General features: G+C 48.2%; 1 protein-coding gene across 2 annotated transcripts; it reads right to left on the reverse strand.

Moving 5' to 3' along the window:
- CSNK1E (casein kinase 1 epsilon) lies at positions 1–22,803 on the reverse strand. Of its 2 annotated transcripts, none has more exons than XM_027661216.1 (11): positions 22,489–22,803; positions 18,378–18,465; positions 11,930–12,040; positions 11,619–11,767; positions 10,698–10,926; positions 4,208–4,378; positions 2,560–2,708; positions 1,878–2,070; positions 1,634–1,773; positions 1,196–1,261; positions 1–664 (listed from the first exon to the last, which is right to left on the reverse strand). In XM_027661216.1, the coding sequence occupies exons 2-10, from the start codon at positions 18,451–18,453 to the stop codon at positions 1,229–1,231; spliced, it is 1,251 nt and encodes a 416-aa protein (XP_027517017.1). In that variant the 5' UTR covers positions 18,454–18,465; positions 22,489–22,803; the 3' UTR covers positions 1–664; positions 1,196–1,228. The 2 variants fall into 2 exon arrangements, with proteins under 2 accessions (XP_027517017.1, XP_027517027.1); XM_027661226.1 differs by having other exon boundaries at positions 22,711–22,802.
- Positions 22,804–23,378: the final 575 nt, after the last annotated feature.

Here is a 23,378-nt window from a genome sequence, read left to right on the forward strand (position 1 = left end):
TCACAGCTTAAAATTCGTTTAATGCTCAAGAAAATAAATTCTGTTATAATAATAAAAATCAGACTTCTACCATCAAGTGTGGCTGGAATCTGATTCGCTCCTGGCCCACAAGGCTCCTGAAAAGAACAAAACAAACAAAAAAAACCCCAACAAACAAACAAACAAACAAAAAACTCACCCCCCACCCTGCACCATCCCTTGCCCTCAGATAAAAAGGAGAGCAAAGTTAAAATTTATATGGCTACAAACCATATGATTTCAAAATAATATTTAACAAAAAAAAAAAAAAAAGCAGGGGAAGATACCCAAGAAGAAAAAAAAAAAGTAGAGAAATCAAAACCAGGAGCAGAGAGTCAGGAGAAGGAACTGGGGGTAGCCCGTGGGGGCGGCGGTCAGGGCTCGGGGGGGCAGTGGAGGTGATCCCGCACGGCTCCCGCGTTGTCAGCTCCTCGGAGGCGTCGCGCTGGAGGACGCGGGTGGCCCTCTCGGAAACGGCTCACACCAGCGCGGGGGCACAGCTCGACTCCTCATCGTTGGCAAAAAGAAATTCTGTTGGGTTTTTTTGTTTGGTGTTTTCTTTTTTTTTGTCTTTTTTTTTTTTTTTTTTAGTTTTTATTTGTTTTTTGGGTTTTTTGTTTTTTAAAAGAAAAATACAGTGAAGACACTAGAAAGAGAATTCAAAAGAGAGAAGAGACATTAGGAGAAAAGATTCTTCCCAGCACTTCCAATGCCAGCTGGAGCATCACAAGTCATATCAGCCCTTTCTTCTACACTCCTGCCTCCCCTTGGAGTTACCTTGCCCAGCTACTGTCATTTCCTCTACAAGAGGCACTCACTAGCTGTGCAAAGTCTCACGCACTTGATTACACGCTCAGCACCCTCCTCCCCAACACTATCACACTGCCAGAAAAGCACTCATGAGGAACTAACAAAATGGCTCCCCAGCCCAGCACCTTATCCACCCTCCCTACCCTCCTGGAGAAATGGAAGCTACCTTCACACTTTAAGACAATCCATCCCCTCAAGGTTTTGGCAGCCAACCTTACTCTTCCCTCTGAAGCCAAAAACATCTCAAAGTAAGATGAAAGGAAAGGAAATGTACCAATCCCCCACAACATCAGCAAAGTCTTAACCTAAGGCTTTTTTTCCCAGCAATTCCACCCTTGGGGGTTCCCAGGCATGAGGACAGGCTCACCTAAGCAAACACTGGTCCAGTGGCAATTGCTCCTCACTTCCCAAGGTGATCAAATGGCACACTTGTCTACAAAAGAAAAAGAGTTGCTAAGGTTGGAGAGGAAAAAGAAGACACCAAAACAGAGAGGCTGCACGTTTCTTTCAGGACATCCCCCCTCCCAAGAGTTTACTATTCCACTCCTCCAAACCACTGTGGTCTGGAAGAGACCCAGACAAAGTCTTACTCCAAGCAAAGCAGAGCTAAGATGACAGTACCGAGCATGGCCTCCAGAAAATATGTAACTGAAGAGTGAAGGTGTAACTTGGTACCACTCCCCTCACCACACTAGAAGTTTCAGGCTCATGTCAGCTCCAACAGATCAGCTAAAAACTACTCTGGGGCCCATAGCACTTCTGGAATATCCAGTCCAAGGCCATGAACATGGCAGCAGGGACTCACCTGTGATGCTGAAATCCGTGACACTTCTTGCCGCCCTGTGAGGTCAGATGAGGAGACATTGGCAGGAGCTCCTCGGTGTAACCTCATGCTGACCTTCCGCTCCCTGTCCACTCTTGAGATTGCTCTGGGGGACGTGTTGCCTGTCAGGGCAGAGAACCATCGAGGCAAGAATATCAGTCAATGATTTTGGTTTCTAGCCAACAGCAGGGGTGGCACCCTCCCCAAGCTCTCCCATCCCACTCACCGGACTGCTGGATTCGGGAGGTGGGGGTGGAGGCCATGGGCTCAGTGACATTGCGAAGACGGTTGGCAGTGGCTCCAGCAGGCGGGCCAGGGGGCAGTGCTCGTGTGGCTGACCCTCGGAGTTGCCCCATCCTCTCCTCTCGTTCATGCTCTCGCCGCTCCCGATCCATATCCTCAGGGTTCCGGGCTGCTCCCTGAGGAGAGAAACCCCCACGCCACACATGGCTGTCAGGCAGGAGAGACAGCAGCAGCCCCGGACAGAAAGCACATGGTACTCCATCGTGCCAAGGAAGTGGAGCTCCATCCCCAAAACATGGTCTCCCCCCACTATCTTCCACTGCACCAAGAGAGGACCTCATTCTGTTCCATGAAGAAACAGGGAAGAAAGCATATGGTACTACAGCTGTTACTGGAATCCACTGTCCCACCTCCAATTATAGTCCTCTCCTGAAAAATTATCTCTACCTACCTATAGCTACAGATCAGACATACTCACTAATACAAGAGTAGCTATACCCCCAGTTTGCACCAAGTAACTCTGCCTCTCTTCACTCTACCCGTCCCCTCTTTCAAGTTGTTCACCAAGGCTATGTACAAACAGCAGGCAGTTTCCAACTTTCCTTCCCCTCCCCATGATAAAAACCAACTCCTCTCCAGCCCTTTTGCCACACACACACACTCACAAATTTCAGCATGTTCCAGTCAAAGACGTAGTCGTAGGAGAAGCCTTGGCGGTGGAAGAGGTTGCGGAAGAGTTGCCGCAGGTACGAGTAGTCAGGTTTATCATCAAACCTCAGCGAACGGCAGAAGTTGAGGTATGTTGAGAACTCAGCTGGAGAGAGCAGAGAACAGCTGGCTGCTGAACACCATCCAACCTTCCACACCCTGCCATGGAGCCACTGCAGCATTTCAGCAGTGGCTTGCTGGACCAGGACAGCACACACACAGAGCTGTATAACAAAAACTGAGCCTGCTGGTTTGGTTGCAGTGCTTTGGCCACTAAGAAAACCCCATCCCTATTTTTACCACGAAAAATGCTCACGCATCTCTCTTTGTCGGTTTCTCCAAGCAAGACTCAGCAAGTCCTGCAGAGCCTGCTGAAGGACAGTAAGAATGCAGGCCTAAAGAAGAGGTGGAGGTCAGCTTTGGGAATTTCAGCTCAAATCAGAAGTCCTCCTAGTTCAGCAGTCTATCTTAAGCAGTAGCCAGAAGTAGACAGCTACAGAGGAGAAAGCGTGAGGCAAGCATGTTTGACACTTCTATTGACATTAGCCCAGCTCCCACCTACTTTCAGCTCCAGGAATTTCCTGATCTGGATGTGGTTTCTGACTATTTAGTAACCCTCCACGAGTCTCTCTTCCATGTACTTGTCCCATCTCTCCTTGAACTCCAGTAAGCTTTAAGTACCCACACCAACTTCTGGGAATGAGTTCCACTACTACTATTACAGTCTACTACTGGCTGTGTGAAGAACTGCATCATTTTGTTTTGAAGCTAGCAGAAACCAGCTTTGTTTCTCTTCCAATACAAAAACTGGGGCCACCAAATAATTGTCTCCCACCCAGACTTCTGCATAGACTAGCGAGTGCATAGACTTCTATCATCTCTCTATTCACCTCTTTTCCAGGTTCCAGCAAACTTGTTACTTGTGCAGAAATCACCTCACCTCGGTTACCCTTTTGGCCCTTTCCTGGACCGGTTTTCAGTTCTAACACATCCAGGATGGACCAGAGCTACACAGTGCACACAAAGTGCAAATAGGCCATGGGCTTATGCATGCTGTTTGCACAAAATTGCCATGCACAAAATTTCTGTTTTCACAGAATCACCCATTGTAATTGCAACAGCTCATTGATGAGTGGCACCGGTCAGTCGGGGTCTACTATTGTGCAAATGATGTGAGGACCAAGACTTCTCTCTGTTCTCACATACATTACCCATGTTTACCTACAAAGAACTCCAATTGCCACTTCATTGCCTGGTTATTTCTGGGACTCTTCATTAACCAGTAAAAACTCAGGATCACCAGCGTACCTTCTCAGCTCATTGTCCATCCTGCTTCCAAACTGCTACTGAGGTCCTAAAGATCCCTCTATCCCCCTCAGGACTCTCACGCCCTTACTAACATAAGGTTTCACTCTCCACAAAAACACATTTCCCACTTCTGAACCAGAACTGTACCACCTGTTATCCTTCTCATCACTGGTGTCAACAGCACATCCTGGTCTGGGGTACTGGGCACTGCCCTTTAGGATTCAAGATTCCATGGGGTTTCAGCAGGTGAACAAGCCAAGCAGCAGACAAGACAGCCATCAAGATGAGAGCACTTACAAGGGTACCCTTTGCAGAGCACCTCGATGGGCGTTGACATCTTCTTCTCGCTGATCCTCTCGTACTTTTGGCGCTTGGTGGCAGCCTTGAGGCCCTGCCAGGGCAGCGAGCCCAGGTTGAAATACATGAGCACATAACCCAGGCTCTCCAGGTCATCACGGCGACTTTGTTCTGTGAGAAGATACAAAGCAGCAAGGAGTGAGCAGCAATCAAAAGTACTCTGGCAATCACATAGCTTTGGTGCTAAACACAGAACAGAACAATCACTCCTCTCTCTTCTTTGGTACATTTCTATGGATAGACAAACTTGTAGAAGACATTCCAGTGCAAATTCCTGTGAGGACGGTCATATTACAAGAGTTAAAGTGCTCCTCTCCCCATATGGCCCCACCCACTTCATAACTAATGACTCTGACTACCTCCTCACTTGGACAAGCCTTAATTCACACAAGAATTTAACAGCTCAAGAAGTGCTGCAGCAACACTGCCTACTTTGCTCTTTCCAGTCCCAGAGGAAGGGCACCTACACTTCTCCACCCAGAATGATTCTTCAACCCAGGGATTAGTCATGACAGAGGTAGTCACAGAAAGACAAGTCTAACAGAGGTAAGCCCAACACAACCCTTTCAAACACATCTTCTAATTAAACTGCTGATACTCTTTAGGCAGGGCAGAAACAAGGAACTAGGGACCCCTTCTAGTAGTAAACAACTTTGTTAATTGTTTAGAGGAGTCTAACATGTAATACTGTGCAAAGATGTCTTTCCAGCTTGGTGGCATTTTTCAAGCTGTGGAGGAAAGGGGCATACTTTGAACAAAAGGTTTCCCTCCAAATAGGAAATGACTGTGTAAATGGCAGCACTACCAACTCTACTAAGAGCAAGGGTTGCCCTTATTGTAAGGGCTCGCTTTTAGATGCTTACTTATGGAACAAAAAAAATTGCCTCACAAAAAAAAAAACCCTTTCACATTGAACTTGTTCTCTGGAATGGCCAAGCCATTTTAAGTTTCAAGCTAGCTCAAGATGGATTTGATGCAGAATCTCAACAACTGCAAATGTTGACTGGTTAACTTGTGAAACTCCTCCCAGCTCCTCCAACATGCTTGCAAATTCATCTATAAATCTTGCCAAGAAGCTCTTGCCCTTGTTTTCCTCCCAAATAAAATAAACATTTTGGAAAAAGTACTTTACATCTTGAGTAGAACAACCACTGACACAGATAACAGGCAGGCAAAATATGGCTTGAGGGAGAGCACAGGGATAGAGGAAAGGCTAAAGAGAATCACCTATTAGATTAATTCACTACTACAGCACATTTTGCTGGATTCAGTGCTACATCCTGGAAAATGCTGCAGATTATGTGCTGGTCTGTGGGTTAACTGTCAGTATCAGTTACATGCTACCACCTGCCCCATTCAAAGGCCAGTAGATCATTACAGCTACCCCTTATTCTGTTAGCTGAGCTAAACCCTGACAAAAGATTAGCTTGTAGCAGGTCACAGATACAGATGTCCAGCTCCTGAGGGTCAACATGGCTCTTTCTTCTTTCTGCATCTCTCTCATAATCTCCTAGTGGTTTTGAGAACTCGAGGCTTGGCAAGTTAAAACTACTGAGAGGGGGGGAAAAAAAAAGGAAGCAAAAGGGTTGCAGAAGAAAAGGGTCTTATTCCTTCATAACTGAGAGGAGAGAGCCTTTGGGTCAAAGCACATGAAACACCATAAAAAAAACCACATTCCAAGACAGAAGTAGAGGAGAAAGCAGCCCTGCAGATCCCCAAAGTGTTTTACTTTGAGCATGCAGAAACAACAGCATTTTTTGACCTCACTAACTTACTGCCTCAAGTTGCCCACTTTAAAGGGGCTAATATGTCCTTATCTTATCAGGCTACTGCCAAGGATAATTACACGATTGTCTGGGAGATGCTTAGATGCTATGGAGGGAGCAGAGAAAAGAAACTGAGGTTGCATTTGGCCTCAGGTTGGGATATGTGTACTCTTAGAGGGCTGCAATTACTCATCATGCATATCAAATAAACAAAACTGAACAATATTTGGTAATGACCTACATCCTTAGACAGGAGGCATGTGGAGTCAGAAGGCACACCCAGGGTCTGAAAGTACAGGAGACAAGGGTAATCTCAGTCCTGCAATCTGGCAGCCCTTGACTTATCCATGCTGTACCTTTAAAGCGTCTACCGTGCTCTAGACAAGAGGAGTAAGGAAAGGCAGAGCAGGGACCAGAGAAACCTACTGAACAAGCAAATCAGCCTTTCAGGAATAAATCAGGCTTTTGCCTCCAAAATCTTGCTTGAACTCCAAACTGCTTAAGGCAGGCTGAATAACACACCTCTACTTGTGTGAAGCACAGCAGTTTTGAGCGCAGTCACCAACCCTATCCAGAACAGGATATGTTCTGTGAACATATGCCTGGGCACAGTCCTAGTGATTTGGGGAAGGCCTGAATTAAAGACTTGAGATTAGGGAGCCTGAAGTCATTGGGAGATGCTACAAGGCCTTAGTGAAGGCCATGAGAGGGGTTACAAAACCAAACTGGGAAGCTAACTAGTATCCATTACATGCATGCAAACACACCTTAACTGTGCCTTAATACAGCAACATGATCAAGGAAAAACAACTGCAAGCAAAACACCTAATTATTAAGATTCCAAATGAATAAGTGTTTGACTGCGTTGCAGCCCCAATGTTTAGTACCTCACATGCTGTGGCAATTGTAGCCCACTTAAACAATTTCACTGAGATTCAAATCTATGATAGGCCTGAAGTACCAACACGATGGGTCACAGATGTGCAGCTACCTCAAAACATTGTAGCAGTCTTTCATCTGTAACCCTAACTACAAGATCCTGATTTAAATCTTGGATGATTGTGAAGGACAACAGTTTCTACATCCCGCTTCTTTGTTTCATCTTCAGTTACTATTACACAGCTCCCAAGTTTAATTATTTCTTTTCCCTGGCCTCATATACCAACATTCCCAGGATATTAGATAACATTAAATAGCAAAGAGTTAGAAATAAAACTTTACCTCAACGCACCAAAGAAATATTATTTAGTATCACTACTTTCCACCTTTAGAAGTCTGACAACCAGTGACTAACACTCATACCATCCCTGGGATGCAGGAAGAAAAAAATCTCACTTTGCAGTTTGAAAAGAGAAAGAGAAATACAAGTAACGTGAACGCATGCTCAGAGCAAGTTAGTCCAGAAGCTGGATTACAATCATGACCTATGATACTTCCTCTCTCCATTTTATTTCAGCCTCTCAGTTTTCCTACAACGGGGGGGGGGGGGAAGGTTTGAAAGACAATTTTATGAAAATGTATTTTTCATAAGACACTCATCCTTTCCCTCCTCCCTCCCAAAACCTCTTCCAATAGAAACACAAGGTCATCTTCCCACACAAGCCAGCACAACCCCTCAAACCCAACCTCTCACTCTGCAAGCAATCTCCTGCCAGTTCCCTCCTCCCACTCCCAGTGAGGATCCAAGCCAGCCCACACCCTCACTCCCTTCACAAAGCAGGGTCCTCAAAAGCCAAGTCAGGGGTGAGTAACAGGACAGGAAAAGACATGCTTGGGCAAAGACGGAAGACTGAGGACTGGTTGTCTTGGACACAAAGTTCCTGACAAAACATGTTTCTTTGCAACCTAAACTGCCTTCTGGTCCCTCTGTCCGGACAGTGTTTCCCTCCACTCTGATTCTGTTCAAAGTGATGCTGCTCCCATACAGGACTCCCTAGAAATTAGCTTTCCCTGGAGCCAGCCCAGCTCTGCAAGCAGACTTAATCAAGTAATGCTTTTCTCACTACATCTGATCTTGCACAAGTTGCACTACAGTTCCCCTTTCTCTCCCCACTGCATGGCAACAGCCTTTAAAAACACACACAGAGATCTGGAATGGGTGACAGAGGGCAGGATGAGCAGGAGGACTTTATGATCTGCACAGCCTACACTGATGCCATCTAGGACACGCACTTGGGAAGGCACTGTCCCCTGCCTCCCACCTCCTGTTACCCAGACAGAGTCCACTAGGCTTTTTCCAAGACTGTCTCCTGGGCACCCCAGGCATCTATTTCAGACTTTACAAGCTACAGTGGGTGCAGGGGACTCTCATCCCTAGAGCATGTGAAAATTGACTGGAATGTGTGAACTAAAGCCTGCACAGACCAGTGACTCCCCCAACGGCAAGTCTCCAGCTGTGGAAACCCTCCCCAATCTCGCCTCCTACTTTTTTCCCTGGTCACTGGGAAAAGAATGTGTTTCCTCCAGACATTGGAATGTCCAACCCTTAGCTTGCACATTCAAATAAAGGCATTTATTCATTTGCTATTCCTGTCACACAAATACCCCAGCACCTGGTTCCTTCCCTCTCCCTAGAGCGCATTAATGTAACATTAAGACAGAGAGTTTAGTCTCTGAAAAGTCAAAAACTTCAGAGTCATGGTTCCCATGGCAATGCTGCTAACTCACAAATGTGTCTGTCATACACCCTGTGGCGAGGTCTTGAGAAACAGGAACTCTAGCTGAAACCTCAGCACCTTCATCCCCTTTCCTCCAGGCAAGTCATGTAACCTTTATGCTGTTCAGGGGAACTATCTGCAACGTGGAGATAATACATCTGAGACCTGTTGTGCCAAGTAACTCACACCCAAACTTTCCCGAAGCAAAGGGCATGAAGAGAGTGGTGGCTGTGCTCAGACTCATGGCATATGCAATTTGCCCTAGGATTACGGTTTAGACATTGTTTGTTCATCCTGACACACAAGCCAAGCGCCAGTAGTAAAGGGCTAAGTTGGGGTGGGACGAATAATGAAGTCATTTGAAAACCACAACCAGACATTTAGCCTCTCGTGATCAGTTCAGGCAGAGCAGGCACACACATAAGAATCGACAGACAGAGTAGTGATAATTATTTTGTGCATGTCTCCTTGTGGCAGTTTCCATGGCTGTGGAAATCTTGACTGAGAATTCAATGGAGAGTCAGTTATATATATGCAGGTCAAGCCAAAATACAGAAGGCCAACTTGGAAAGCTCTACAAGAAGTATTTTTACAGCGTGGAGGAGGTCAGGAGATCACAGCCCACTCTCAACATACAACACTCCCCATTTTTATATAAATAAAGCATTTTCCACCTACAGCTATATAGTATTAAACAAAGAAGACAGTGGGAAACCACTTTATTTTCTGCAGGTCAAGTATTGACTCCAGATATCTGAGAAATATCTGCAAGAGGGGAGAGTGCAGGAAAAATGAGGTTATGGAATCCTGTGGAAGCTGCTAGTTTAAAAGGTTTGAGTTCCTTGCTCTGACTTTCAAATTCTCAGGTTATACATTTCAGAAGAAGGTCTCCCAGAGACACAAACTGAGCTGCAAAGACAGTAGCTATTTTCCTGGGTTCACAGGCAAGACAGCTTCAGTGTTTCTGCTCCTCAGATTTGCCAGTTAATAGCAGGACCAAGTCAGCCTTGCTCAGAACAGACCATATGGTAACTAAGGAAGCCTCATACTGAGAACGAAGTTTAGCAAAAATTTAGCAGAGGAAGGAGGTCAAACATTGGAAAGAAGCTTTTGGTCAGAGAACAGAAGAGAAAACTGCAAGAGGTTTTCAACTATGTTCCTCACAGCCACCAGGGGCTGATTCCCAGGACAAGAATTTGGGTGACTCCAGGAGGTTGGAGCACAGTGGGCACTAACCTGGTCGAGGTTTTTACAAAACCTGGGATGATGGTCAGCACCAGTGTAAGACCTGGCTGAGCTCTCAGCATGCTTTCCCAGCCTAGTTTCGTTCCCACAGTACTAACCATAGACACTGAGGGCAGAGCCCTACCTCCCTAAAGCTGCCTCAGTGGTGAACAGGGTAGTGTGGTTCACAGACACACAGGTATTTTGAAGAACCATGATAGCCAGTTCTCAATCACAAAACCTGGATGTCCAGCCAGCTGGAAGCCTTCCCTCATTCCAGCTTCCCGCACACTTTCAGCATATGGCTGGCCCCACCTTCAGTGGTGGACCATATTGCAGCAGGCCTGTATCCTCCAGCTCTGACAGCTACAGAATATTCATTGATGAAGGTGCTTGGGAGTCAGCAAGAAAGGTTTCAATTGCACACATTCCTAAAGGCTCAGTGCCTGTGAATGTCTCCTTTACACATTTAATCAGCCTGCAAAAATTGTGCAAGGCAGATTCAGTAGCCGTGGAGTCACAGAGGTCACAGCCTTGACGCTCAACAGGGCCCCACTGCACTAAGCAGTGAGTGCACAAACATATACTGGTAAGACAATTTCTGTCTTCAGAAGCTCGAAGTGCCACCAAAGGCAGGACAGGTAACACAGGTCTAGCATTGAAGTTACTTGCCCACCATCTCAAGGCGGGTCAGTAGCGGAATCAGGCACAGAACCCAACTCCCTCCTTCTGGGGACACTACCTCCCCTAGAAAGCCCCACCAAGGGGAAACAGCAGGCTCACCAATTCCCAGGTGGGTGTTGATAGAGGCATAACGGGCTGTGCCAGTCAGATTCTTGTTTTCCCGGTAAGGGATGTGCTGGTGGGTCCGGGCATCTCGGTACTTCTTGGCCAAACCAAAATCAATGATGTATACTAGGTTGCCTTTTTTGCCGAGGCCCATAAGGAAGTTGTCCGGCTTTACATCCCGATGGATGAAGTTCTTGGAATGAATGTACTCAATACGGCTGATCTGGAGTGGGGGATAAATAAATAAATAGTGAGACAAGCAAGAAAAAAACCTACCTTAACTGCATCTGCTAAAAATAGTACCCTGTCCAGGACACTGACCTGTCAGAGTAGGGAAAAGGACATTTCACAGAGAATATCAGAGATGACGGCCAAGGAAAAGACACCTTTTGGAGGCTGTGGGATCTGTAGATGGAATTCAACCCTGCACACTAGCCCAGTCCTCACTTTGGGGAGGTCATCGTTAACACCACAAGGAAGGGTGGGAAGCAAATCTGCATGAACTAAAACTTTGAGCTTCAGCATTGACAGCTGTCAGTTTTCAAACTTAGACAGGCTGGGAAGGTAGGGGGTCCATCCACAAGAGCTAAGGATCTTAAACACAGGGCATGGGCAGTTGAATTGAGATAGGTAGTGATGCCAATCATTCATCATGCAGAGGCAAAAGTATCTATGTGTGCAACACTAACACAGGGTGAGCAGCAGGGGAAGGAAAGAGAGATGGAGATCAGGAAAAGTCATCAGTGTCTAGGTTCCAGGCCCCCAGCTTCCTTAAGAAATAGAAAGCTGGCAGCCACTTGTCACTAAATGAAGAAAGCTTGGGATATAGCAGTTCTTAAGCAGAGGAGATGGGAGGGAAAAAAAAAAAAGGCATGGAAAAGGAGAGTAGGCACAAATGCTTCAGAGGAAACTCACCATCTGGTCTGCCAGGAGCAGAACTGTCTTGAGACTAAATTTCCGGGAACAGAAGTTGAAGAGATCTTCCAGGCTGGGCCCCAAGAGCTCCATCACCATCACGTTATAGTCCCCCTCTGCTCCACACCACTTAATGGAGGGGATACCCACTGGGGAAAGAGAAAGATTAAGCCCTCGGAACAGAGACTAGATGCTGCATCCCCTGCTGAGAAGATCATATGTAACACCAAATCATTTCTTTCCTAAGGCCCTCCAGAATAATTTCCTTCTTCAACCACTCCCCCGGTCCCATCTTCTCCTCCCCATCTCACCTCCTCCCTGCATCATCTTGTAGAACTTGCTTTCAATGTGGAGCTGGGGATGCTTGGTTTTGACACATTCCAGTTTGATGGCCACCTCTTCACCAGTTGCAATATTGGCTCCTGCATAGAAATGAGAAGTGAAATGAAGATTGCGCAAGCTTCCACTGAAGTTAAACACTTTTAACAAGGCCTGTAAAAATGCCAAAACCTTAAGATTTGCCCTGAAATTTATTCTCTGTGACAGAAATGAGATTCAGCTATTTCATAGAGAGTTTCCAGCGCTGCCATTTGCAAACGCAAGGCCAGAGAAAGGCATGTGAATAGGAAATCAAGTCTGACCCTGCAACCCAGGCTAGAACAACAATCTTGCAACATGTTAACTGCTTTGTTATCTCAAAAAATACCAGACTTTGGGAGGTCAATCTGTACCTATCAACAGTACCTAAGCTAAGTGGAAGTTGTAGCTGCCTCTGATCGTATAGCCAGACCCTGAATGCAAGTCACCCCCAGGCAGTGATACAGAGTATCTCTTCCCTAGCAAAATGACTAGTTACCTCAGTTACATCATTTCAACAGAGCCAATTAGTTCAGGAGGAGACATTACTAACATTCCCAGCTATCTGTTTTCTCCACAGCCCTGACCTGCTCAATACAGACAATTTCTAAGTCCCCAGCTTCTCCCTCTCCTGAGGGCTTCAATAATACCTTTATCTTTTGCCAACACAGAAACATTTGCTATATCCTAAATTAGAAGCGTGAAGAAATAAACTGAATCCAGTCCTGAATTAAGCTGCCCAGACACCTCTGTTGAAGGGATTGCTAGATACTTTGTGACGACACTAAACCACCACCCCACACACTTCTCTCTAAAAACAACCGAGCTGCCAGCTGTGAAAGCCAGCACTCTGGTCCCAAAGTGCTCTGTCAAAGAAGGAACAGGCTGCTCTCTCCCTCATAATAGCTGAAAGGATTCCAGATGTTTCACATCATCCTAAAATGGAAAGAATGAATATCTGTACACAGGTCACGGGAATGACACTCAAGTTTTGCTTCTCTCCCCATCCCGCCATGCCGGCCTCACACACACACACACACAGACAAGCCCTTCCTCGTATCTGGAACTACTAGAAGTTGCACTCAAACACAAATCAGAGAGCTGCTCTGATCATGAGCAGCTTGTGAACACTGTCATAAAATAAACTACTCCAGAACACGCATGCCAAACATGAGCTGGAGTCAAAGGTGACGTTTTGTAGATATCCCATGGCTAGTTTTAGTAGGTCTGGCTAATTTGTGCCTCCTGAACCCTGTGATAAGATTTTAAGAGTCCACAAGGACAGCTGCAGATAAATCTCTCCATTTATCCTCTTTCCCACACCTCCTCCAGAGCCAGGGACCAAAAGAAAAAAAATGGAATTGTTCACACAACTGGATCCCTTCTCCCCCTGGATCCTAAGGATCTCCTGTTGAAGAGTTCTGGCTTGTACACAAATTTAGCCAAGAGCTGCCTGCTAGCAAAAAGACATAATCTAGATGCTACAGTGCCGAGTCGAGACAGACAAGCTGCTAGGAATTTGTAAGAGAGCAACAAAACTGTTCGGGGCCTAGAGGGATTGATTTACTAAGAAAGATTAAAAGAGCTAAATATGTAACATAGACAAGAGATACAACCAAGAAGGGTGGGGAGGAAGAATGGGACATGACAACAGTCTGCAAATATTTGAAGGCTGTAAACACTAAGGAGGGAGAGGAATTATTTAGGGTGCTATAAGGGAGGGGAAGGAGGAGCAATGGGATTAATTTAATAAGGATTTTAACACAGGATTCAGCAGAAGGGAAAGCCAAAAAGCCATCCTCAGAGGTAGAGCCAATGGTTACTTTTGAAAAGATGCTGCCATTTTCCACTTAAAAACTCCTGACCAGAAAAACAAGTCTGTACATTTCCTTCACTGCACCACAAGACCCTTCTTATAAGCATCAGGAGTGCAAGGAGGAAAAAAGCAGGAAAAGGGACTAGTATCTGTCTTTTAAATTAGTGTTCAATCACTGGCCCTCAGTCAGCATGGAAACACCCAGGACACCCAAAAAAGGTAAGAGTGCTTCCTTCCCTCATTCCTTTCTCTTTACCCTGCTTTTGTGAAGACTTTCATCCAAATCCTCTGAAGCAGCTCCCTTGTTCATTTCCCAGGGGAAATTTTTCCCTCTCCTAATCCATTTGCTGACACACAAATATTGGTGAGTCTTTCTGACTTTTGGCAGCATTACCATTTTGAATGAATGCTACCCCAGAAGTTGAACAGTAGAAACATGAATGAGTTCTCATCTCTACATTACCATGGGTGTTTAGGAAGATGACGATGCATCCATCTACTAGGCTGTCTGCAGGTGGGGAGTGTTATCTGTGGGCACATAAAGCTCGAAAAGGGAAAGCAGGGGTAGGCATCAAGAAGACTTAGATTCTTCAAAATGTGAACATGCCACTTATATGTGCTCAGATGGCCCTCAGCCCCACACTCTCCATAGCCCAAACTTAAAAAAAAAAAACAAAACAACAAAGAAACAAACAAACAAAAAGAGGAGACAACCCTGTGGCCTAGAAAAGCAAAGGTGGAATCATAGGCTGGTTTGCGTTGGAAGGGTCATTTAGTTCCAACCCCCTGCCATAAGCAAGGACACTTTTCATTTGACCAGACTGCTCAGAGCCCCATCCAAACTGGCATTGTACACTTCCAGGGAAGGGGCATCTACAACTTCTCTGGGCAACCTGTTCCACTGCAACACCACCCTCAGAGTAAAGAATTTCTTCCTGGTATCTAATCTAAACCTGCTCTCTTTCAGTTTAAACCCATTCCCTCTTGTCTTGTCACTAAATGGTCTTGCAAAAAGTCTCTCCTCATCTTTCTTGTAGGCTCCCTTCAGGTACTGGAAGGACAAAATTAGGTCACCTTGAAGCCTTCTCTTCTCAGGCTGAACAATCCAAATTCTCTCAGCCTTTCCTCATAGGAGACATGCTCCATCCTTCTAACCATTTTCATGGTCCTTCTCTGGACCAATCAGACCTACTGAGGAGCTATTCTTTGACTGAACACTTTAGGCTTGCTCCATCCCCAAACCCCACTGTGTCTACAGGTTGCTCCCTCTACCATTTCTTTGCTAGAGATCCACCCAGATCGAGACCACCACAAGTGAGGAGGGAATCCAAGGGCAGGAATCTCTCTGGTCCTTTGTTCCATGCTTTAACCACCATCTTTTCTTAAGGATACAAGTACAAAAGCAACAGTTCTCTGCTCTCTTTCTAGACTGGAAAGCACCGTGTTTCAGACAAATGCAGTAGAGCCTGCAAGCTTCAGCCACTTGAGAGACGTATGTAGGATCGGGGATAATTCCTAACATCCACCCCCAGTCTCGCTCTGCTGTGGGGGCTGCACAAATTCAACTCATTCATCATGAGCTCTTTGAAACGGGGCCCCGGGGACAGAGGATGTCACCGGCTGAACAGGATCTTTTCAGAGTGGAAGCCTGACTGCATGTTTGATACAATAAACACCGCCCTCCCTGTGCACAGTGGCAAAAGGCCGGGGCCCCCACTCTCCCCACCACCCGCTCCCCTCTTGACAGCCTGTCGAGGGAAGAATGGAGGGCTGGGAACAGATGGAAGAAGGCAGATAGGGCGAGAGAGAGTTAACAGGCCAGGAAACAAAGGGAAGGCACTCCCCTCCCAGCAAGGGAGGAGCCTGCCACCAGGAACTGTCCCCAGCCAGCGCAGGTCCCAGCATGCTTTGTCTGCCCAGCTCCTCTTCACCATCAGTGTGCATCCCGGCCAGACGATTCCTACCAGGTCCAGCTACCCTGCCCTGCCTCTTGGCCAACACCTCTGACAAAGCACCTCCCTCCGACAGCCTAAAAGTATTGGCAATTCCTCTGCAAACTGATTTTGCTCTTCTGAATGAGCAATTTTAGAGGTAAATGGGTTAACCAAGACCCCTCGGCAGTATGATCTCATTTCCCACCCTCCCAAATCAATGTAGGGAGAACATCCCCGCAGCACATCTATCCCCCAAAGTATGCAGGGAAGGAAGGCATTGTGCTTCAAGCCTCAGCTGAGCAGTAACACAGTCCATCCTTTGTGTCTACCCATGTAGAAATCCAAGTTTCCTTCTGATAGAAAAAAAAAACAAAAACAAATCCCAAAGAGCACAGCACGCAGTGCCCACTGGTTACAGAGCAGGTGAAGGCAGTAACATCCTGAAAGAGAGAAGCTGAGGATAAACCATACAGCCCCTGCTCATCCCCAGAGATAAACAAGGCTTGTCTGTCCTTGCTCTGTCTCTACACCATTATCAAGAGAGAGAACTGTGAGGTGAATTTAGTGCAGGAGAGAAGTCCTCGTGAATGAGTCCTTCTGTCTGCAGAGCAGGCTACGAGAGTACAGCATGAGCACAAGCGTCCTCCAGACGCACCATCAGAGAGTACATGCCCGATCCCTCCAGGCTGGGGAGTCACCCAGGCTCCAAGAAGTCTCGCTATCACTGCTTCAAAACATGCTGGCTTGCACCTCAATGAACATCATTGGCTTTGATACTGCATTCAAGTAACCTGGTTGAATCCCTCTGTGCTCACCACACTAGGGCACTGGGGCTTCCTCTGCCTCTCATGTTGTTTGGTTACAGGCAAGGCGGGCACAATCCCCTCACCAGAGCCTGTTTTCCATGCCTGCTCTGCACAGGTGGATGACCTGTTACGTGGTGCAGAGGAACACAGGATCAGGCCTTTCCATTCAGTACCTCTTTTCTTACCCCACATGTACCCCCAGATGTTTTGCAAGATCCTGGCAATTTATGCTGTCCTACAGAGGGTCTGGAAGGCTTCAAGCACTACCATAGGTGGAAAACACTGTGTCTGGGCTATCAGACACTAACTGGCTGGAGGGTCACAGAGGAGTGGCATACAGGAGTAGGCAGCAGTAAGGCAGCACACAGTGGAATTGGGATCCCAGATCCATTATTTATCATCTTTGTTCATGCTCTGGATAAAGGTGGCAACAAAGCCTGTTACTGATGATTCCCACAGGACACTTAATCAAGAGAGGCTGCCAACACCAATCAAGAGAGAATAATAAAGCAAGAGGGAACTGGAGGTAAAAGCCAGAGGCTGAAAACAGACGGTGATTTACAAGCACAGGAAAAAGTAATCTGAACCAGAGGTATTCAACAAAAGGGACTCAGGGAGGGATGGGAAGATGTTGGAGATCCTAGAAGACATCTTCTACAATATAGCTGACAGTGTGCTAAGGCCAATTCTGCAACCTGATAGTGTTGGTGATGGGGGAAGCCAAGGAGACCCAAAGAAGCCTATGCGGAGGCATCACATTACAGATCACTCGAGGGTTAGTCCTTCATTGCCAGGCACTGGAAATGCCACACATCAAATGCAGTGTTGGCTCCAAGCTGCTCAGCAGATGGACAAACTAGGAAAAACTGAAGGAGCAGCAAAAGTGAGGAGTGGTGGATGTACTGGGAAGCAAAATACAATTCAACCAAGCAAATTAACAGTCAAGGAGCACATGACACATCCGTAAGTCCCCAAAGTTTGCAGACACCAAGGGAGAGGGCAGTTGTTCTGCTGGCCTGCAGGACTACAACTAAAAAGGTAGTGGGGAGAACCAGATGACAGGTAAAGCCACACCAACTCTCATGGAGGGATCAATCAGGCTACTGGGTAGTCTCGCCACTCTGGCCCCACATGGTTTGAGCCAATAAAAACATGAGCAGGCAAAGCATCAGGGAACATTAGCACACAGCAGCACACTGGGTTGGAAGAACTTCTACCCAGGTAACCTGCTGCAGTAACAGGAAACCCAGCGCCTCATGGGCTCCGTCCACTGAGCTCCCAGCTCAGGTCATTCCAGACATTAATTCTAAATCCCATTACAGATCTAACAGATCTAAAGCCCAGGAGTTCAACCACACTAGGCTCTCCAACCTGTTTTACAGCTCCTGGTCTCTGACCTCTCTCTTAAAGGTCCAGATCACTTTTTCCACTACTAATCTTCCCAAAACTTTATTCCTTCTACCCTTGAAGGGACAGCTATGCCCTCCCTTTCCACCACCCACTCTTTACAGAGTTAATACCCACACGCACCCAAGCTCAAGAAAAGGAAGTGAGAATGCTGGAGTAGCATATATGTCAAATATGTCCCAAACAGTCCAAATCTAAATCAGTCTAATCAACTACCACCGTGTCTCCAGCATCTGCAAGGCAAAGCTGAGCTCATCCCACTTTCTTTGCCATCAGAAGACTGGCAGCAACTAGCAGTATTCCTTGAAGATCTCTTCTCCACCCCCTCCAACCTTACATGGTGCCCACAAATACCAACAGGCAAGAAAAACAACCCCGAAACAATGATGCAATTGAGAAAAACAACCTGTCAGGTAGAAGGACGGACTCTCACACTCACCTAGGTAAATGTCTCCAAACGAACCGCTGCCAATCTTTCTGCCCAGCCGGTATTTGTTCCCTACTCGAAGCTCCATGGTTCAGTCGTGCTGAGAATAAGAAGCACAGAAAGAACAGTGTCAGAGCAGAAACAGGAAGTGAATCATGTAGCACTCCAGAAGAGACCTCTCCACTTCACCCAGAGGCTGAGTACAGTTTTAAATCTTGAAATACATCACTTTCTACATGGCCTCTATCATCTCTCCTATCTCCTGAACATCCAGGGACAGCATGAGCTAGAAACGCTGCAGGAACACAACCCTCTCAAGCATGTTTTCCATGTTCCCATTATTAGAAAGAAGAATTCAATCTCTTCCCCATCATTTTGTTCAGAGACTGGGGAAGGGATCAGGAAATCTCCCCTAAGAAGGTTTCAGTGGGTGATCATGCCACACCACTGTAAGAGGTACCGCTCCTTGTACCCTACAGTACCTGGCACCAGGACAGAAGTAACCTCATGAGACACCAAAAAGGACAGGCATAACAAACCCTATGAGAAGAAGTTGCTCTCTGGCCCAGCCCTAATCCAACCACCACTCAGTGGTGGTGAAGCACAGGACTCAAGAGCTGCAAGAGACAGACAGACTGTATCACTCGTAGGCAGAGGCTGGCACAAGGGACAGGGAAGAGACATCTTGCTGAACCGAACCCTTCGAGGCACTGACTCGGAACAGCACTTGCTTATCTCCACAGGCTTCTGCTGATGGGATCACAGCCTCCTTTGGTCTACGTGAGCCTTTCCATCTCTGCTGCCTACCTAGGTGTGCTGGCTGTTTGTTTTTAGCAGCTTGGGCCTTTCCTCATCCCTTTACCTGAGGTGATTAGCTAACCCTTTGACCTGATATACCCCATCAACATGCCCAGGCTTAGCCTCCTCACCTTCCACAGAAAACCAACTAGGTGGAAGGACCACAGCCAGAGATTGTTCTCCCTGCCAACCTCAACTTCTGCTGCTAAACACCTCTCCCAAACACAGTTCCAGCAGTTCACCCTTAGCAGACCACTTTCCCTCGCCCCTTCTTATGGCCACCAATTTATTGTAGGAACCACATCTCTTCCTAAGACAGCCAATGCGTCTTCTTTTAGAGGGATTTGCCACAGTCCTAATTTATGCAATGCCACATTATTAGCATACAAAATGCAGACACAGAGCCTGTTGGGGACAGGAAAGGTGAGGAATGATTCATGTTTTCACAAGTGGGTGAGAGGAACTTTCCCTTGCTGGAGCTTGGTGGGAAGGAAGCATCACTGAAGGAAAGAAGGGAGGAACGGCCTTGTGAGACAGAAGTACAAAAAAAAATAATCCCAGCTACAGGATTCTGGGCATACTATAAACCCAGAGCTGCTTCTCCTGCCCCAGGAGACGGGATTACAGAAAGAAGAATGGACGGACTGTAGAGATGTACAGGGAAATAATCCTATCAAGGCATTCAGGGGACATTGTGAACCCTGAAAGCAGAGCTCCAGTCATCAGAAACCACACACAAAACACTTAGAGGTGGAGTCTCCTCACCTAGTATTTACTTATGCATGTGGGTTTCTGTGCATCTAAAGTCTACAAAACCCTGTGGCTATTTCTGACTTTCTTACTACAAGGAATGTAGGCAGAGCCTTGGGAACCAAACCAGGAGGCAGGAGGACCTGGGCGAGGGCACAGCAAACAGACATGATTTTTATCCGCTGCCTGCTGTTCTGTATAACCACATTAACATACATCAGACTTGCTTACACTCCTACTCCAATAAACGATCAAAGGTCTGTGTCCCCGGGAACCTGTCACACCACTGTCAAGAAGACAGCTCTCGAACCTCCTTCCTTCATGGTGTGTTTACCCAGGCCTGTGAACCCTGAACACTTCCACTTGAGTCCAACTCCCAGCTGGGGTGAGCACAACCGAGCACACGGCAGAGACTGGGCAATAGGTCTCTGCGGGGTCTCCTCTGCACCAGGGCACAGTGGATACTGCTCTGCAACACCACAGCCCCAAGCCTAAATTCAGTCCCACCCTTCTGGGACAGACAGGAGCCAGGTTAAGAAGAGTTTCTCACACATGGAGGCAGCAGCCCTTCTAGCTGATTAAGCAACAGGCTCCAAAGGGGAATCTAAAAAATGCTCTGGGGCGCGGGGGTGGAAGCGGGAAGCAGGATAATGGAGTAAAAAAATCATGGTCTCGCACAGCTGTCATTTTGCCTTATCTCCCCCCCAGCACACACATACAAGTGTGCGTAGAAAACCTGGGTGGAGGATAGCCAGGGAGCAACAGCCTGGATTCGTGGTCATGGGGCAGGACACACATCCCACCCCCTCAACAGCTGCTCCAGGAGTTCAAACACCTATCATATTTGCTTCTACTTCACACACGTACCCCCACCATCTACAGCTTCCACTCCTATAATCTGATCTTCAGGTCTACTGTTATAAAGAAAATTTTACATATAAAATATATATTCTTATATGTGACGTTTATATTACTTCCTATATATTATTTATATGTGTAAAATCTAAAACATCCCTCCTACCCCCCCCCCCAGCAGGCTTAACCCCCCCAGCCCTGCCACCCTTCCTGCACTCTACAGCCAAGGCAGCATTCCCAGGGGCTGCAAGGCAATCATTTAGTTAAACCATTTAGTTTTCCATAAGGGATTAACACACATACAACCTCAAAGCGAGTGTGTGCTCTGCATGAGCGTTTGCATACGTGAATATCCAATACTACACAGCCTCAGAAAAATAATAATACTATCCAGCCGTCAGCAGTGCTTACACACACACACCCCATTTTGCACCAGCCCCTTTTATATAATATAAAATACCCACGTACAGGCACAAAGGCCATTATATAAACACACGATAAGAGTTGATACCACACTGCTGTGCCAGATACGATGGCGACCAAAGATGCAGGCAACATCTTGGGCGGGGGGGAGTGGGCTGGGGAACAGGAGGGCCACCTCTGTCCCACCCGAGGGGGTCAGGAATGAGAAGATGCCCTGTCTAGCAAAAGCCACGCAAAACAAAACCCACGGTTCCATAATGGAGGCTGCCGATCCCAGCACGGCTCCGGCTTTCAGTGGAAGTGTGGGGAGTGGGGGCTGGCTTGCTCATAGACCATGGAGGCTCTACACGGCCTTTTTTTTTTTTTTTGGCGGGGGGGGCTGGGTATATGGAGGAAATAAAGGAAAAGACTGGCAAAACAGTAATTTGAACTGGCTTAAAAATGGGATGTAAAAAAGAAAAAAACACCGTTTTGATTGAAATGCAAAACATCAAACCCCTCCAGACCCTTTCACACTTAAAATAAGGAGAGCAGCAAATAAGGTGGGGGGAGAAAAGAAACGCCATGCACAGAGCATTTGGACTACATCTGAGGAAGAAATAGCCGCAACAGGAAAACAGGGAGGGAGGGGGACACATACAAAAAAAAAAAAATGTCCCTTACACCCCCACCCCCTACAGGCAAAACACTACGCGAAGACAGTCGTACCCGGGCTGTTATTTTTCCGGGTAGGTAACAAAAAGCTGCCACCCCCGGGAACGGCGCTGAACTTCTCCTCATCCCCCCCACCTCGGCCCCGGCCGCGGCCATCGACCCCCGCCCGTACCGAGCCCCCACAAGACGAAACGCCGACCCCTACAACCTCCCCCCAAACGCAGACACCCCTTCTCCCCCGAAACAAGCAAAGACGGGGGTTGGGGAGGGAGACAAGGAGCATCAGTGAACGGAAGGGGTGGGGGGTTTAAATCACCCGGGGGGAGGCCCCCCGCCGGGACCCCCGCAGTCCCCCGCCGAGAACACAGGGCACCCCCCTCCCCGATCGGCCCCGCCGGCAGCCAGGCAGGGCCCCGGCAGGCGGAGAAAGGGAAGAGGGGGGAGCCTTCCCCCCCCCCCCCCCCCCCCCCCCCCCCCGCGGGGGGGGGTTTGCCCCCCCCCCCCCCCCCGGCCCGGCGCATCGCGCCCTGCCCTCCCCTCCCCCGCCCCCTCCCCCTCCCTCCGCGCACACAAAGAGCCGGAGGGGCCGCCTTTCCCCCGGGGTTTGCGCCCCAAGATGCGGGCGGGCGCCCCCCATACCCACCCTGACGGGAAGGGGGCCGTGTGGGGATGCTGCTCCGCCGGCTGTCAGGGGGCCAGGCGGCCGCGGCGGGGAGGATGACGGAGGATTGGGGAGGGCTGGTGGCGGCCGTGCCCGGCGCGTCCCTCCTTCGCTCGGCTCGGCGCGGCGCGGCGCTGCCTGCCGCCTCCCGCCCGCTCGCCGTCCCCTCCAGCCGGCGTGTGCTCGGCACAGCCCGGCGCTCACCCAGTTTCCATTGAGCCCCGGAGCCAAACCCACTGATGTCACCCAGCGCAGCCCCGGCCCTCCTCCTCCTCCGCCTCCTCCTCCGCCCGCCGTTAAAGGCGCAACCGCCGCCGCTCCCGCCGCCTTCCCGCCCGCCGCCCTCGGCTTCGGCGAGGGGGGCACACACACACACGCACACGGGGGCACACACACACACACACACACACACACACACACACACACACACGCACACGCACACGCACACGCGCACACGCACACACGCACACGCACACACACACACACACACGCACACGCACACACACACACACACACGCATACATACATGCACACACGCTGGGCTTTGGGGGGCGCGACCCCGCTGAAGTTTTCTCCTTACTGGGGCAACAGCAGGGTAGCCCCACATGGGGATGATCAAACCTGGGTGCTGGGTACCATTGCATTGGCGGCGGATGCCAAGCGGGAGTCCACCAGGAAGGCCAGTGAGGCATCAGAACCACCCTAACCCCACAGAGAGGGTCAGGGCTCCTCAGACCGCACCCGTCAGGAGCAGGAACAAACCTTGGGTGGAGCACTTGCAAATCCACGCGAATGACGAAGCACACATATAAACCCTAACCTGGATGGACAAGGTCCATGGGGCACCCACCAGCAGATAGGTGCAAAGCTGG

This window comes from Corapipo altera, unplaced genomic scaffold, assembly GCF_003945725.1.
Source record: "Corapipo altera isolate COAL_440 unplaced genomic scaffold, ASM394572v1 1, whole genome shotgun sequence".
NCBI classification, from domain to species: domain Eukaryota; kingdom Metazoa; phylum Chordata; class Aves; order Passeriformes; family Pipridae; genus Corapipo; species Corapipo altera.

Bases quoted from the DNA above. Each gene is read 5' to 3' on its own strand.
- CSNK1E (XM_027661216.1), bottom strand. From the start codon at position 18,453: ATGGAGCTTCGAGTAGGGAACAAATACCGGCTGGGCAGAAAGATTGGC. The intron at 10,927-11,618 runs GTGAGTTTCCTC...CCCCCACTCCAG, and splicing joins TGCTCCTGGCAGACCAGATG to ATCAGCCGTATTGAGTACAT. The intron at 2,709-4,207 runs GTAAGTGCTCTC...TGCTCTCTCCAG, and splicing joins GCTCTGCAAAGGGTACCCTT to CTGAGTTCTCAACATACCTC.